General features: G+C 42.3%; 1 protein-coding gene across 2 annotated transcripts in view; it reads right to left on the bottom strand.

Moving 5' to 3' along the window:
* MMP17 (matrix metallopeptidase 17) overlaps positions 1-14,794 on the bottom strand; it is a 281,400-nt gene that overhangs the window by 83,282 nt on the left and 183,324 nt on the right. For both annotated transcript variants that reach the window (XM_069756062.1, XM_069756063.1), the window contains exon 2: positions 12,573-12,705. In XM_069756062.1, the coding sequence (XP_069612163.1) occupies positions 12,573-12,705 (133 nt within the window). The remainder of the gene's footprint in view (positions 1-12,572; positions 12,706-14,794) is intronic.

Raw genomic sequence — 14,794 nt, 5'->3', positions numbered from 1 at the left:
GCTGTAGGCAATTTTAAATTGGTTCCAGGGGTACACGGGCAGCAGTGGCCTGGTCAGTGTAGTAGTAGTAGAAAGAACGGACCGCAGACAGGCATCGAAGGCCTAAGATAAAAAAATTGGGCTGGCTGTAGGCAATTTTAAATTGGTTCCAGGGGTACATGGGCAGCAGTGGTGTGGTCAGTGGAGGCATAGTGGAAGGAGTGACCGCAGACAGGCTTCGAAGGCCTAACATAACAAAAATGTCAATACAATGGTATTGTCAGTGGCAGGCATTGAAGGATGTCAGCGCATAGACTAAACATTGCTGGAGCTGTGAGATAATTTTGCAAGTGGTAGAGCACTGTTTGAGCTGGGGGGGGGGTACTGTCTTGTGGCCGGCGGTACAGGCCCAGGGCCCCTCATATTACAACAGTGTGTCTGATGTTGGGTGCGCACCACCACCGCCAGAGACACTTTATTGTACTAGGAGGGACCCAGTGGCAGTGCCGTCGACCAAAAGCGGGCACACCCACCTCTTCAGACAAACAGCACTCTCACGGGTGCTGTCGCCAAGTGTCGATACCACGGCCCCGTGTGGGGAGTTTGGCCATTTAGTGAGGTGTAAACATGTCGTATGCTGGACAATCAGGTGCAGAAAATTACGAGATTGGAAAAGGCATTCAGAATAGTCCACAGGCAAGACCTTTTCATAGGAAAGCTAGGTGTCAGCCGGGCAAGGTGGGGCAAAAGATTTCGAAATCCAGTTGTGGTTCATTTTAATGAAGGTTAGATCATCTACATTTTGGGTAGCCAGACGAGTCCTTTTTTCTGTTAGTATTGAACCTGCAGCACTGAATACTCTTTCTGATAGGACACTAGCTGCCGGGCAAGCAAGCTCCTGCAATGCATATTCTGCCAATTCTGGCCAGGTGTCTAATTTTGATGCCCAGTAATCAAATGGGAATGACGGTTGAGGGAGAACATCGATAAGGGATGAAAAATAGTTTGTAACCATACTGGACAAATGTTGTCTCCTGTCACTTTGAATTGATGCTGCAGTACCTGTCCTGTCTGCGGTCATAGCAAAATCACTCCACAACCTGGTCAGAAAACCCCTCTGGCCAACGCCACTTCTGATTTCTGCCCCTCTAACTCCTCTGGTCTGCTGGCCCCTGCAGCTCGTGTGAGAACGATCACGGGCGCTGTGTGCAGGGAATGCCAGAAGCAAACGGTCAACAAGAGTTGATTGTTTGGTTGCTAATATTAGTTCCAAGTTCTCATGTGGCACTATATTTTGCAATTTGTCTTTATAGCGAGGATCAAGGAGGCAGGCCAACCAGTAATCGTCATCGTTCATCATTTTAGTTATGCGTGTGTCCCTTTTGAGGATACGTAAGGCATAATCCGCCATGTAGGCCAAAGTTCCAGTTCTCAAATCTGCGGTTGTGCTTGGTTGAGGGGCAGTTTCAGGCAAATCCACGTCACTTGTGTCCCTCCAAAAACCAGAACCCGGCCTTGCCGCGCCAACAATTTCCAGTGGCCCCGGAAAAGCTTCCTCATTAAAAATATAATCATCCCCATCATCCTCCTCCTCTTCGCCCGCTAATTCGTCCTGTACACTGCCCTGGCCAGACAATGGCTGACTGTCATCAAGGCTTTCCTCTTCCTCAGCTGCAGACGCCTGATCCTTTATGTGCGTCAAACTTTGCATCAGCAGATGCATTAGGGGGATGCTCATGCTTATTATGGCGTTGTCTGCACTAACCAGCCGTGTGCATTCCTCAAAACACTGAAGGACTTGACACATGTCTTGAATCTTCGACCACTGCACACCTGACAACTCCATGTCTGCCATCCTACTGCCTGCCCGTGTATGCGTATCCTCCCACAAAAACATAACAGCCCGCCTCTGTTCGCACAGTCTCTGAAGCATGTGCAGTGTTGAGTTCCACCTTGTTGCAACGTCTATGATTAGGCAATGCTGGGGATGGTTCAAAGAACGCTGATAGGTCTGCATACGGCTGGAGTGTACGGGCGAATGGCGGATATGTGAGCAAAGTCCACGCACTTTGAGGAGCAGGTCGGATAACCCCGGATAACTTTTCAGGAAGCACTGCACCACCAGGTTTAAGGTGTGAGCCAGGCAAGGAATGTGTTTCAGTTGGGAAAGGGAGATGGCAGCCATGAAATTCCTTCCGTTATCACTCACTACCTTGCCTGCCTCAAGATCTACAGTGCCCAGCCACGACTGCGTTTCTTTCTGCAAGAACTCGGACAGAACTTCCGCGGTGTGTCTGTTGTCGCCCAAACACTTCATAGCCAATACAGCCTGCTGACGTTTGCCAGTAGCTGCCCCATAATGGGAGACCTGGTGTGCAACAGTGGCAGCTGCGGATGGAGTGGTTGTGCAACTGCGGTCTGTGGACGAGCTCTCGCTTCTGCAGGAGGACGAAGAGGAGGAGGAGGGGGTGCGAACGGCTACAGCCAACTGTTTCCTAGACCGTGGGCTAGGCAGAACTGTCCCAAACTTGCTGTCCCCTGTGGACCCTGCATCCACAACATTCACCCAGTGTGCCGTGATGGACACGTAACGTCCCTGGCCATGCCTACTGGTCCATGCATCTGTTGTCAGGTGCACCTTTGTGCTCACAGATTGCCTGAGTGCATGGACGATGCGCTCTTTAACATGCTGGTGGAGGGCTGGGATGGCTTTTCTGGAAAAAAGTGTCGACTGGGTAGCTCGTAGCGTGGTACAGCGTAGTCCATCAGGGCTTTGAAAGCTTCGCTTTCAACTAACCGGTAGGGCATCATCTCTAACGAGATTAGTCTAGCTATGTGGGCGTTCAAACCCTGTGTACGCGGATACGAGGCTAAGTACTTCCTTTTTCTAACCATAGTCTCATGTAGGGTGAGCTGGACGGGAGAGCTGGAGATCGTGGAACTAGCGGGGGTGCCGGTGGACATGGCAGACTGAGAGACGGTGGGAGATGGTATTGTTGCCGCCGGTGCCCTAGATGCAGTGTTTCCTACTACGAAACTGGTGATTCCCTGACCCTGACTGCTTTGGCCTGGCAAAGAAACCTGCACAGATACTGCAGGTGGTGCGGAAAATGGTGGCCCTACACTGCCGGAAGGGATGTTGCGTTGCTGACTAGCTTCATTGGCCGAGGGTGCTACAACCTTAAGGGACGTTTGGTAGTTAGTCCAGGCTTGCAAATGCATGGTGGTTAAATGTCTATGCATGCAACTTGTATTGAGACTTTTCAGATTCTGTCCTCTGCTTAAGGTAGTTGAACATTTTTGACAGATGACTTTGCGCTGATCAATTGGATGTTGTTTAAAAAAATGCCAGACTGCACTCTTTCTAGCATCGGATACCTTTTCAGGCATTGCAGACTGAGCTTTAACCAGATGGCCACGCTGTTCTCCAACAGGTTTTGGCTTTGCCACGCGTTTTGGGCAAGATACGGGCCCGGCAGATGGAACCTGTTGCGATGTTGATGCCTGCTGCGGCCCCTCCTCCTCCGCTTCAGAACTGCTGCCGCCTGCACCCTGTTCCCCCAATGGCTGCCAATCGGGGTCAAGAACTGGGTCATCTATTACCTCTTCTTGTAGCTCGTGTGCAACTTCGTCTGTGTCACCGTGTCGGTCGGTGGTATAGCGTTCGTGATGGGGCAACATAGTCTCATCAGGGTCTGATTCTTGATCATTACCCTGCGAGGACAATGTTGTGGTCTGAGTCAAAGGACCAGCATAGTAGTCTGGCTGTGGCTGTGCATCAGTGCACTCCATGTCAGATTCAACTTGTAATGGGCATGGACTGTTAACTGCTTCACTTTCTAAGCCAGGGACGGTATGTGTAAAGAGCTCCATGGAGTAACCCGTTGTGTCGCCTGCTGCATTCTTCTCTGTTGTTGTTTTTGCTGAAGAGGACAAGGAAGTGACTTGTCCCTGACTGTGAACATCCACTAACGACGCGCTGCTTTGACATTTACCAGTTTCACGAGAGGAGGCAAAAGAGCTAGAGGCTGAGTCAGCAAGATAAGCCAAAACTTGCTCTTGCTGCTCCGGCTTTAAAAGCGGTTTTCCTACTCCCAGAAAAGGGAGCGTTCGAGGCCTTGTGTAGCCAGACGACGAACCTGGCTCCACAGCTCTAGACTTAGGTGCAATATTTTTTTTCCCATGACCAGCTGATGCTCCACCACTACCCTCATTACCAGCTGACAATGAACGCCCCCGGCCACGACCTCTTCCACCAGACTTCCTCATTGTTTTAAAAACATAACCAAACTAACGGTATTTGTTGCTGTCACACAACTTACACGGTGAGCTATAACTTCAGTATGATTTAGCTACCCCTTTACAGGTGAGTGAGACCACAACGAAAATCAGGCACAATCTTACACACTCTGTTGTTGGTGGCAACAAATGAGAGAGATGCCACACACGCAGGACTGTCACTGAAGCACAAATGTAAATATTAATCTCCCACTGATTTGATTTTTTTTTTTTTTCAGGGAGACTTTAGGAAAAAAAAAATAGAATAAAATGATTTTTTCAGGAAGAATTTAGAAACCAAATAAAATAAAATGATTTTTTCAGGGAGAATTTAGAAAACAAATAAAACAAAAAAAGGCTTTCTATGGCCCACTGAGTGAGAGATGACGCACACAGGAGTCAGGAGTGGCACACAAGCCCAGAGGCCAATATTTATCTCCTACTGATTGATGTAGTGATTTTTTCAGGTAGATTTTGGAACCCAAATCAAGGTAAAAAAAAAATAGGCTTTCTATGGCCCACAATTGGAGAGAGAGAGAGAGAGATGGCACACCCAGGAGTCAAGACTGGCACACAAGCAGAAAGGGCAATATTAATCTCCCACTGATTTGATTTTTTTTTTTTTTCAGGGAGACTTTAGGAAAAAAAAATAATAGAATAAAATGATTTTTTCAGGAAGAATTTAGAAACCAAATAAAATAAAATGATTTTTTCAGGGAGAATTTAGAAAACAAATAAAACAAAAAAAGGCTTTCTATGGCCCACTGAGTGAGAGATGACGCACACAGGAGTCAGGAGTGGCACACAAGCCCAGAGGCCAATATTTATCTCCCACTGATTGATGTAGTGATTTTTTCAGGTAGATTTTGGAACCCAAATCAAGCTAAAAAAAAAATAGGCTTTCTATGGCCCAGAATTGGAGAGAGAGAGAGAGATGGCACACCCAGGAGTCAAGACTGGCACACAAGCAGAAAGGGCATTATTAATCTCCCACTGATTTGTTTTTGTTTTTTTTTTCAGGGAGACTTTAGGAAAAAAAAATAATAGAATAAAATGATTTTTTCAGGAAGAATTTAGAAACCAAATAAATTAAAATGATTTTTTCAGGGAGAATTTAGAAAACAAATAAAACAAAAAAAGGCTTTCTATGGCCCACTGAGTGAGAGATGACGCAGACAGGAGTCAGGAGTGGCACACAAGCCCAGAGGCCAATATTTATCTCCCACTGATTGATGTAGTGATTTTTTCAGGTAGATTTTGGAACCCAAATCAAGCTAAAAAAAAAATAGGCTTTCTATGGCCCACAATTGGAGAGAGAGAGAGAGAGAGATGGCACACCCAGGAGTCAAGACTGGCACACAAGCAGAAAGGGCAATATTAATCTCCCACTGATTTGTTTTGTTTTGTTTTTTTCAGGGAGACTTTAGGAAAAAAAAATAATAGAATAAAATGATTTTTTCAGGAAGAATTTAGAAACCAAATAAAATAAAATGATTTTTTCAGGGAGAATTTAGAAAACAAATAAAACAAAAAAAGGCTTTCTATGGCCCACTGAGTGAGAGATGACGCACACAGGAGTCAGGAGTGGCACACAAGCCCAGAGGCCAATATTTATCTCCCACTGATTGATGTAGTGATTTTTTCAGGTAGATTTTGGAACCCAAATCAAGCTAAACAAATAATAGGCTTTCTATGGCCCACAATTGGAGAGAGAGAGAGAGATGGCACACCCAGGAGTCAAGACTGGCACACAAGCAGAAAGGGCAATATTAATCTCCCACTGATTTGATTTTTTTTTTTTTCAGGGAGACTTTAGGAAAAAAAAATAATAGAATAAAATGATTTTTTCAGGAAGAATTTAGAAACCAAATAAAATAAAATGATTTTTTCAGGGAGAATTTAGAAAACAAATAAAACAAAAAAAGGCTTTCTATGGCCCACTGAGTGAGAGATGACGCACACAGGAGTCAGGAGTGGCACATAAGCCCAGAGGCCAATATTTATCTCCCACTGATTGATGTAGTGATTTTTTCAGGTAGATTTTGGAACCCAAATCAAGCTAAAAAAAAAATAGGCTTTCTATGGCCCAGAATTGGAGAGAGAGAGAGAGATGGCACACCCAGGAGTCAAGACTGGCACACAAGCAGAAAGGGCATTATTAATCTCCCACTGATTTGTTTTTGTTTTTTTTTTCAGGGAGACTTTAGGAAAAAAAAATAATAGAATAAAATGATTTTTTCAGGAAGAATTTAGAAACCAAATAAATTAAAATGATTTTTTCAGGGAGAATTTAGAAAACAAATAAAACAAAAAAAGGCTTTCTATGGCCCACTGAGTGAGAGATGACGCAGACAGGAGTCAGGAGTGGCACACAAGCCCAGAGGCCAATATTTATCTCCCACTGATTGATGTAGTGATTTTTTCAGGTAGATTTTGGAACCCAAATCAAGCTAAAAAAAAAATAGGCTTTCTATGGCCCACAATTGGAGAGAGAGAGAGAGAGAGATGGCACACCCAGGAGTCAAGACTGGCACACAAGCAGAAAGGGCAATATTAATCTCCCACTGATTTGTTTTGTTTTGTTTTTTTCAGGGAGACTTTAGGAAAAAAAAATAATAGAATAAAATGATTTTTTCAGGAAGAATTTAGAAACCAAATAAAATAAAATGATTTTTTCAGGGAGAATTTAGAAAACAAATAAAACAAAAAAAGGCTTTCTATGGCCCACTGAGTGAGAGATGACGCACACAGGAGTCAGGAGTGGCACACAAGCCCAGAGGCCAATATTTATCTCCCACTGATTGATGTAGTGATTTTTTCAGGTAGATTTTGGAACCCAAATCAAGCTAAACAAATAATAGGCTTTCTATGGCCCACAATTGGAGAGAGAGAGAGAGATGGCACACACAGGAGTCAAGACTGGCACACAAGCAGAAAGGGCAATATTAATCTCCCACTGATTTGATTTTTTTTTTTTTCAGGGAGACTTTAGGAAAAAAAAATAATAGAATAAAATGATTTTTTCAGGAAGAATTTAGAAACCAAATAAAATAAAATGATTTTTTCAGGGAGAATTTAGAAAACAAATAAAACAAAAAAAGGCTTTCTATGGCCCACTGAGTGAGAGATGACGCACACAGGAGTCAGGAGTGGCACATAAGCCCAGAGGCCAATATTTATCTCCCACTGATTGATGTAGTGATTTTTTCAGGTAGATTTTGGAACCCAAATCAAGCTAAAAAAAAAAATAGGCTTTCTATGGCCCACAATTGGAGAGAGAGAGAGAGATGGCACACCCAGGAGTCAAGACTGGCACACAAGCAGAAAGGGCAATATTAATCTCCCACTGATTTGATTTTTTTTTTTTTCAGGGAGACTTTAGGAAAAAAAAATAGAATAAAATGATTTTTTCAGGAAGAATTTAGAAACCAAATAAAATAAAATGATTTTTTCAGGGAGAATTTAGAAAACAAATAAAACAAAAAAAGGCTTTCTATGGCCCACTGAGTGAGAGATGACGCACACAGGAGTCAGGAGTGGCACACAAGCCCAGAGGCCAATATTTATCTCCCACTGATTGATGTAGTGATTTTTTCAGGTAGATTTTGGAACCCAAATCAAGCTAAACAAATAATAGGCTTTCTATGGCCCACAATTGGAGAGAGAGAGAGAGATGGCACACCCAGGAGTCAAGACTGGCACACAAGCAGAAAGGGCAATATTAATCTCCCACTGATTTGATTTTTTTTTTTTTCAGGGAGACTTTAGGAAAAAAAAATAATAGAATAAAATGATTTTTTCAGGAAGAATTTAGAAACCAAATAAAATAAAATGATTTTTTCAGGGAGAATTTAGAAAACAAATAAAACAAAAAAAGGCTTTCTATGGCCCACTGAGTGAGAGATGACGCACACAGGAGTCAGGAGTGGCACACAAGCCCAGAGGCCAATATTTATCTCCCACTGATTGATGTAGTGATTTTTTCAGGTAGATTTTGGAACCCAAATCAAGCTAAAAAAAAAATAGGCTTTCTATGGCCCACAATTGGAGAGAGAGAGAGAGATGGCACACCCAGGAGTCAAGACTGGCACACAAGCAGAAAGGGCAATATTAATCTCCCACTGATTTGATTTTTTTTGTTTTTTTCAGGGAGACTTTAGGAAAAAAAAATAGAATAAAATGATTTTTTCAGGAAGAATTTAGAAACCAAATAAAATAAAATGATTTTTTCAGGGAGAATTTAGAAAACAAATAAAACAAAAAAAGGCTTTCTATGGCCCACTGAGTGAGAGATGACGCACACAGGAGTCAGGAGTGGCACACAAGCCCAGAGGCCAATATTTATCTCCCACTGATTGATGTAGTGATTTTTTCAGGTAGATTTTGGAACCCAAATCAAGCTAAAAAAATAATAGGCTTTCTATTTCCCACAATTGGAGAGAGAGAAAGAGATGGCACACCCAGGAGTCAAGACTGGCACACAAGCAGAAAGGGCAATATTAATCTCCCACTGATTTGATTTTTTTTTTTTTTCCAGGGAGACTTTAGAAAAAAAAAATAATAAAAAAAAAAATTATTTTTTCAGGAAGAATTTAGAAACCAAATAAAATAAAAATGATTTTTTCAGGGAGAATTTATAAAACAAATAAAACAAAAAATAGGCTTTCTATGGCCCACTGAGTGAGAGATGACGCACACAGGAGTCAGGAGTGGCACACAAGCCCAGAGGCCAATATTTATCTCCCACTGATTGATTTATTGATTTTTTCAGGTAGAATTTAGAACCCAAATCAACCAAAAAAATAAATAGGCTTTCTATGGCCCACTATTTGTGAGAGAGATGGCACGCTCAGGACTGGCACACAAGCCCAGAGGCCAATATTAATCTCCCACTTTTTATTTTTTTTCAGGGAAAATTTATAAACCCAATAAAAAAAATAATAAATAGGCTTTCTATGGCCCACTATCTGAGAGAGAGAGATGGCACGCTTAGGACTGGCACACAAGCCCAAAGGCCAATATTAATCTCCCTTTTTTTTTCAGGGAGAATTTATAAAACCAAAAAAAATAAAATAAATAGGCTTTCTATGGCCCACTATTTGTGAGAGAGATGGCACGCTCAGGACTGGCACACAAGCCCAGAGGCCAATATTAATCTCCCACTTTTTTTTTTTTTTGTTCCAGGGAAAATTTATAAACCCAATAAAAAAAATAATAAATAGGCTTTCTATGGCCCACTATCTGAGAGAGAGAGATGGCACGCTTAGGACTGGCACACAAGCCCAAAGGCCAATATTAATCTCCCACTGATTGATTTATTGATTTTTTCAGGTAGAATTTAGAACCCAAATAAAGCAAAAAAAAAGGGCTTTCTATGGCCCACTGAGTGAGTGATGATGCACACAGGAGTCAGGAGTGGCACACAAGCCCTGAGGCCAATATTTTTCTCCCACTGATTGATGTAGTGATTTTTTCAGGTAGATTTTATAACCCAAATCAAGCAAAAAAATTAATAGGCTTTCTATGGCCCACTGACTGAGAGATGGCACACACAGGGATGGCACTCTAGCAGAAATGTCAATCTTAATCTCCCACAAAAAACAAACAAAACAAAACAAAAAAAAACAGGGAGTGTCCTTCAATTACTATCTCCCTGCAGTAATCTCAGCCAGGTATGGCAGGCAGCAATAAGGAGTGGACTGATGCACAAATTAAATAAAAAGTGTGTACAAACAAAAAAGATAGCTGTGCAGAAAGGAAGGAACAAGAGGATTTGTGCTTTGAAAAAAGCAGTTGGTTTGCACAGCGGCGTACACACAGCAATGCAGCTATCAGGGAGCCTTCTAGGGCAGCCCAATGAGCTACAGCGCTGAGGGAAAAAAAAAAAAAATGTAGCTTCCACTGTCCCTGCACACCGAAGGTGGTGTTGGGCAGTGGAAATCGCTACAGCACAAGCGGTTTGGTGGTTAATAGACCCTGCCTAACGCTATCCCTGCTTCTGACGAAGCGGCAGCAACCTCTCCCTAAGCTCAGATCAGCAGCAGTAACATGGCGGTCGGCGGGAACGCCCCTTTATAGCCCCTGTGACGCCGCAGACAGCAAGCCAATCACTGCAATGCCCTTCTCTAAGATGGTGGGGACCAGGACCTATGTCATCACGCTGCCCACACTCTGCGTTTACCTTCATTGGCTGAGAAATGGCGCTTTTCGCGTCATTGAAACGCGACTTTGGCGCGAAAGTCGCGTACCGCATGGCCGACCCCGCACAGGGTTCGGATCGGGTTTCATGAAACCCGACTTTGCCAAAAGTCGGCGACTTTTGAAAATGAACGACCCGTTTCGCTCAACCCTAGTGGTAATGTTTGAGACTTTAGTCCCTGCTGTCTTTAGCTTATTGACAGGTCCTCCTGTGTAGTTCTGGGCTGATTCCTGACCTTTTTCAGAATCATCGCCCCACAAGACGAAATCTTGCCTAGAGCTCCAGACCATGGGAAGTTTGACAGTCATCTTGTGTTTTCTCCATTTTCTAATTATTGTGCCAACAATTGTTGCCTTTTCACCAAGCTGCTTGCCTATTTTCATGTAGCCTATCCCAGCTTTGTGCATACCTACAATTCTGTCCCTGGTGTCCTTAGCTCTTTGGTCTTGGCCATGGTGGAGAGGTTGGAGTGTGATTGATTGTGTGGACAGGTGTCTTTTATAAAGGTAACAAGTTCAAACAGGTGCAATTAATATAGGTACTGAGTGCAGAATAGGAGGGATTCTTAAAGAACAACTAACAGGTCTGTAAGAGCGAGAATAATTGCTAGTTCATGGGTAATCAAATAATTATTTCATGCAATAAAATCCAATTTAATTATTTAAGAATCATACAGCAGAATTTTCTGTTTTTTTATTTTTAGATTCTGTCTCCCACAGTTGAAGTGTACCTATGATACAAAAAAATTACAGACTTCTCCATTCATTGTAGGTGGGAAAACTTGCAAAATTGGCAGTGTATCAAATACCTATTTTCTCCATTGCATGTATTATTTGGAGTTCCCTGCATACATTTATTTGGACTACGATCCCCTTTATTATCCATGATGCTTGTGTTTGGAGATTTAACACATTGTGCAAGTGGGTTACTGTTATGCTCAGGTGGGTCTCCTCAGATCAGGCATCACAGTTTTGAGCTGCCATGGTCTCCATCAAGGCCCCTTTTTATTGTCCCTGGATCATTTAGCCCTCCTGATTTTATCTTTATGGGGACACACTGAAGGCCATGCTGTACCAGTAAAGGACAAATCACCTCAAGTAATGCTGTGACCAGGCAATAACGAGTAGAAGTCCAGATCTAATTATGCCTGTCCTTTATGTTGTCTTTTAATGGCTAACTGAAAAGATGGGAACAAATTTGCAAGCTTTCAACACTACTCGTGTCTCTTCATCAGGCAAAGAATAACACAAAATCTAACAGTCACATATTTATACACAACAGGGCATATAAATAATGCAATAGATAAGAAGTGTCCTCTTGTATAAATATGTGATTCTTCAGATGTTGTACTAGCCTTTGCCTGATGAGGAGACCTGTGTAGTCTCGAAAGCTTGCAATTTGTTACCATCTTTTCAGTTAGCCATTAAAAGGTATCAGCTAGGGTTGAGCGACTTTTACTTTTTTAGGGTCGAGTCGGGTTTCGCGAAACCCGACTATCTCAAAAGTCGAGTCGAGTGAAATCGGCCGATTATCGCGAAAAGTCGGGGATCGACCGAAACACGAAACCCAATGCAAAGTCGATGGGAAATATCTCTCTCTCTCTCTCTCTCTCCCCCTCCGTCCCTGAACAGAAAAGCTGGTGTTACACATTGCAAATCGCTACAGCGCACAAGCGAGAAGATGGCGATAGGTGTGCACGCCCCTAAGACCTATGTCATCACTCTGCCCACGCTCCTTCATTGGCTGAAAAAATGGCGCCAAACGCGTCATACGAAACGCGACTTTGGCGCGAAGATTGCCGACCGCATGGCCGATCCCACACTAGGATCGGGTCGGGTTTCATGAAACCCGACTTTGCCAAAAGTCGGCGACTTCTGAATTTGCTCGATCCGTTTCACTCAAGCCTAGTATCAACCACTGAGGACTCTAAATTCTAAATATTTTTCTATCTACTGGCTAACACGGTACAAGGATATATATTTTTCCTGTCCTTCAGGGAGATGGATCATTTTCTAATGCATTGTAACCATACAGAACACAATTTAGAAATAAAGTGACAGTTCTCTATGTATGGAGACATCGTCTGTGGACTAATACTTGTACAGTGTAATCTCACCTAGTATTCCAGTAGGTTTTAGTCCACCAAATTCTTGCATTGCCTTTATTGCTTTTGACAACTCCTCCTGCGTCTGCAACTGTCCTGTAACTGGATCTGGTGGAGGCAAGTAGCCAAATCTCGTCAGCCAGTCCTGTAAATAATGGATAATAAAGAGAAAACATTAATAGGCTATCACAATCGACAATCATTGCCTAAGCTGCTGAAAAAGAAAAATTTCTAATAAATTCTGTACACCTTACACAAAATATGTGTCTAGTCGTGAGACTTGCCGCGGAGTTAAGCAATGCACTGAGAAATACTACTCGATAAAGGACAAATAAAATAATATCTGGAATTTAAGCCAACGAGTCAATACTAGTAAACTGCATTTACAGCTATTTGCTCATCTATCTATAAACTAATTGTTCTCTTTATCAGTGTTGTCATTTGGGTATAAGGAAAGAACACGTGCAGGAAGATCCAATTCCCCACAATTGCTCTTCCCAGCAGAGCTAACAGAATTAGATTTTTGGTGTCTGTAGTATGTCATTGCAGTGATGGAAGGAGACTGCGTTTCCTATCTCCATTGACGGAATACAGGCTATTAAGCACCATAAGTGGAACCAAGATTCTACTGATGGAACCAAGAAGGGTAGATTTGGAAAATCAGATTTCGAGTCTTTACCTCCTCATAGCATATTTTCATTTTTCTACTGCCATGGGTCCCATGTTGATACAGCCACAGCTATGTACCACTCACTAGATTTTCAATTAATAAACCATATCTGTTACTAGACTAGAATAATATTCCCGCAACCTCTTCATAACCTCACAGCTCTCCTAAGAAGATGTTTTTATAATTTTTCCTTTCCATATACGTAGTAATTGGAACCGAGTGGTCCGATGGGCGTCTCCAGACTGTGCTCAGCTCCTCCTCTGTCTCCGCCATCACTGTCTCTCCAGCCTTGACTGATGTGGCTGATGTCTCCTACGTCATCCTGAGTCCATTCAACTGCTGTGTCTGTAGTAGGGGAGAAGAGCTACTCAGGAGGAACAGTCTGCATGGATGTCAGCGATGTCAATCCAGGCTGGAGAAACCATGATTGGTGGGACAGAGGAGGAGCTGAGCACTGTCCGGTGGTGATGCCCATCGCACCGCTCAGAGCTGAGGAGCATATGGAGAGGAACAACTATAAAGGCATTTTTTAGGTATGCATGGGCAGCTGTGATCTTATGAAGAGTTTGCAGGAATATTATTCTAGGCATCTGGAAGGATTCAGCTTATATAGGGAAACATGGTGACAGGTTCATAAAAAAAGGTGGGATCACTAAATATAATAACAGAACATGAATGGGAAATGAGTCACACTAACTTGTACAGGGGTGAATATTCTGTACTGTCTGCGCTTTCTGTAGACCTGTTAATATGGTTCAGAAGGGATCAGTGAGATGATTGGAAATATGGAATTTAAGTCAATGATGATTTTACAACTGGAAAAATATTACATGTTTATTGACTGAAAATACATTAGCATTTCTTAAGATGATTTCTTCTTCTGTACACAAGCAATACACACAAGAATAATTACTCAAATTCTCAAACTATGTTACATTTATTTAAGATTGATCAGTATATCAATCTCTGGACATGAATCCAAAATTGGCGTATTCAATAATAACCAATAAGTTACATTGAACAGATGGCAGAAAATCATGAGCAAACAAGTATTCAGAATCGCTTTTTGTTTCTGCCAGACTAAACGTATTTAATAATGTTGCCGATGAGCGGGTATTACTGGTAACTGCAACCTGAATAAAGTATAGGAATGTTTTTTAGTTCTTTGAAACTGACGACCGAGCCTTAGTATAGGCCATCAATATTAGATCAGTGGGGGTCCGACTATTGTGCCTCCGCTGCTCAGCTGTTTCACGGGACTGCATAATGTACGTGTAGGGAATGCTTGTAAATAAGTAATGCATCACATGTATAGTATTAAGTGAACCCCTACAGCCTTGTACATGGTTGTGTAACTATATTCCACTTTTCCAATATAGAATATCTTAAATACTACAACATGGGCGCATTCATCAGCAATAGTCCAGCGTTTCTACACATTATGAGAAAGCATCAATTTGTCACTATTGTGTTACCCTTTTACTTTATCAGGACTAAAATGTGCTATTAAATCTATTTAATAGCTTTCCATTATGCTGTCTAATAATATGAATTTGTTAATTTG

Source organism: Ranitomeya imitator, chromosome 1 (assembly GCF_032444005.1).
Source record: "Ranitomeya imitator isolate aRanImi1 chromosome 1, aRanImi1.pri, whole genome shotgun sequence".
NCBI lineage: Eukaryota > Metazoa > Chordata > Amphibia > Anura > Dendrobatidae > Ranitomeya > Ranitomeya imitator.
The sequence above is the reverse complement of the archived record's forward strand: the minus strand, read 5'-3'. Positions and strand labels throughout refer to the sequence as shown.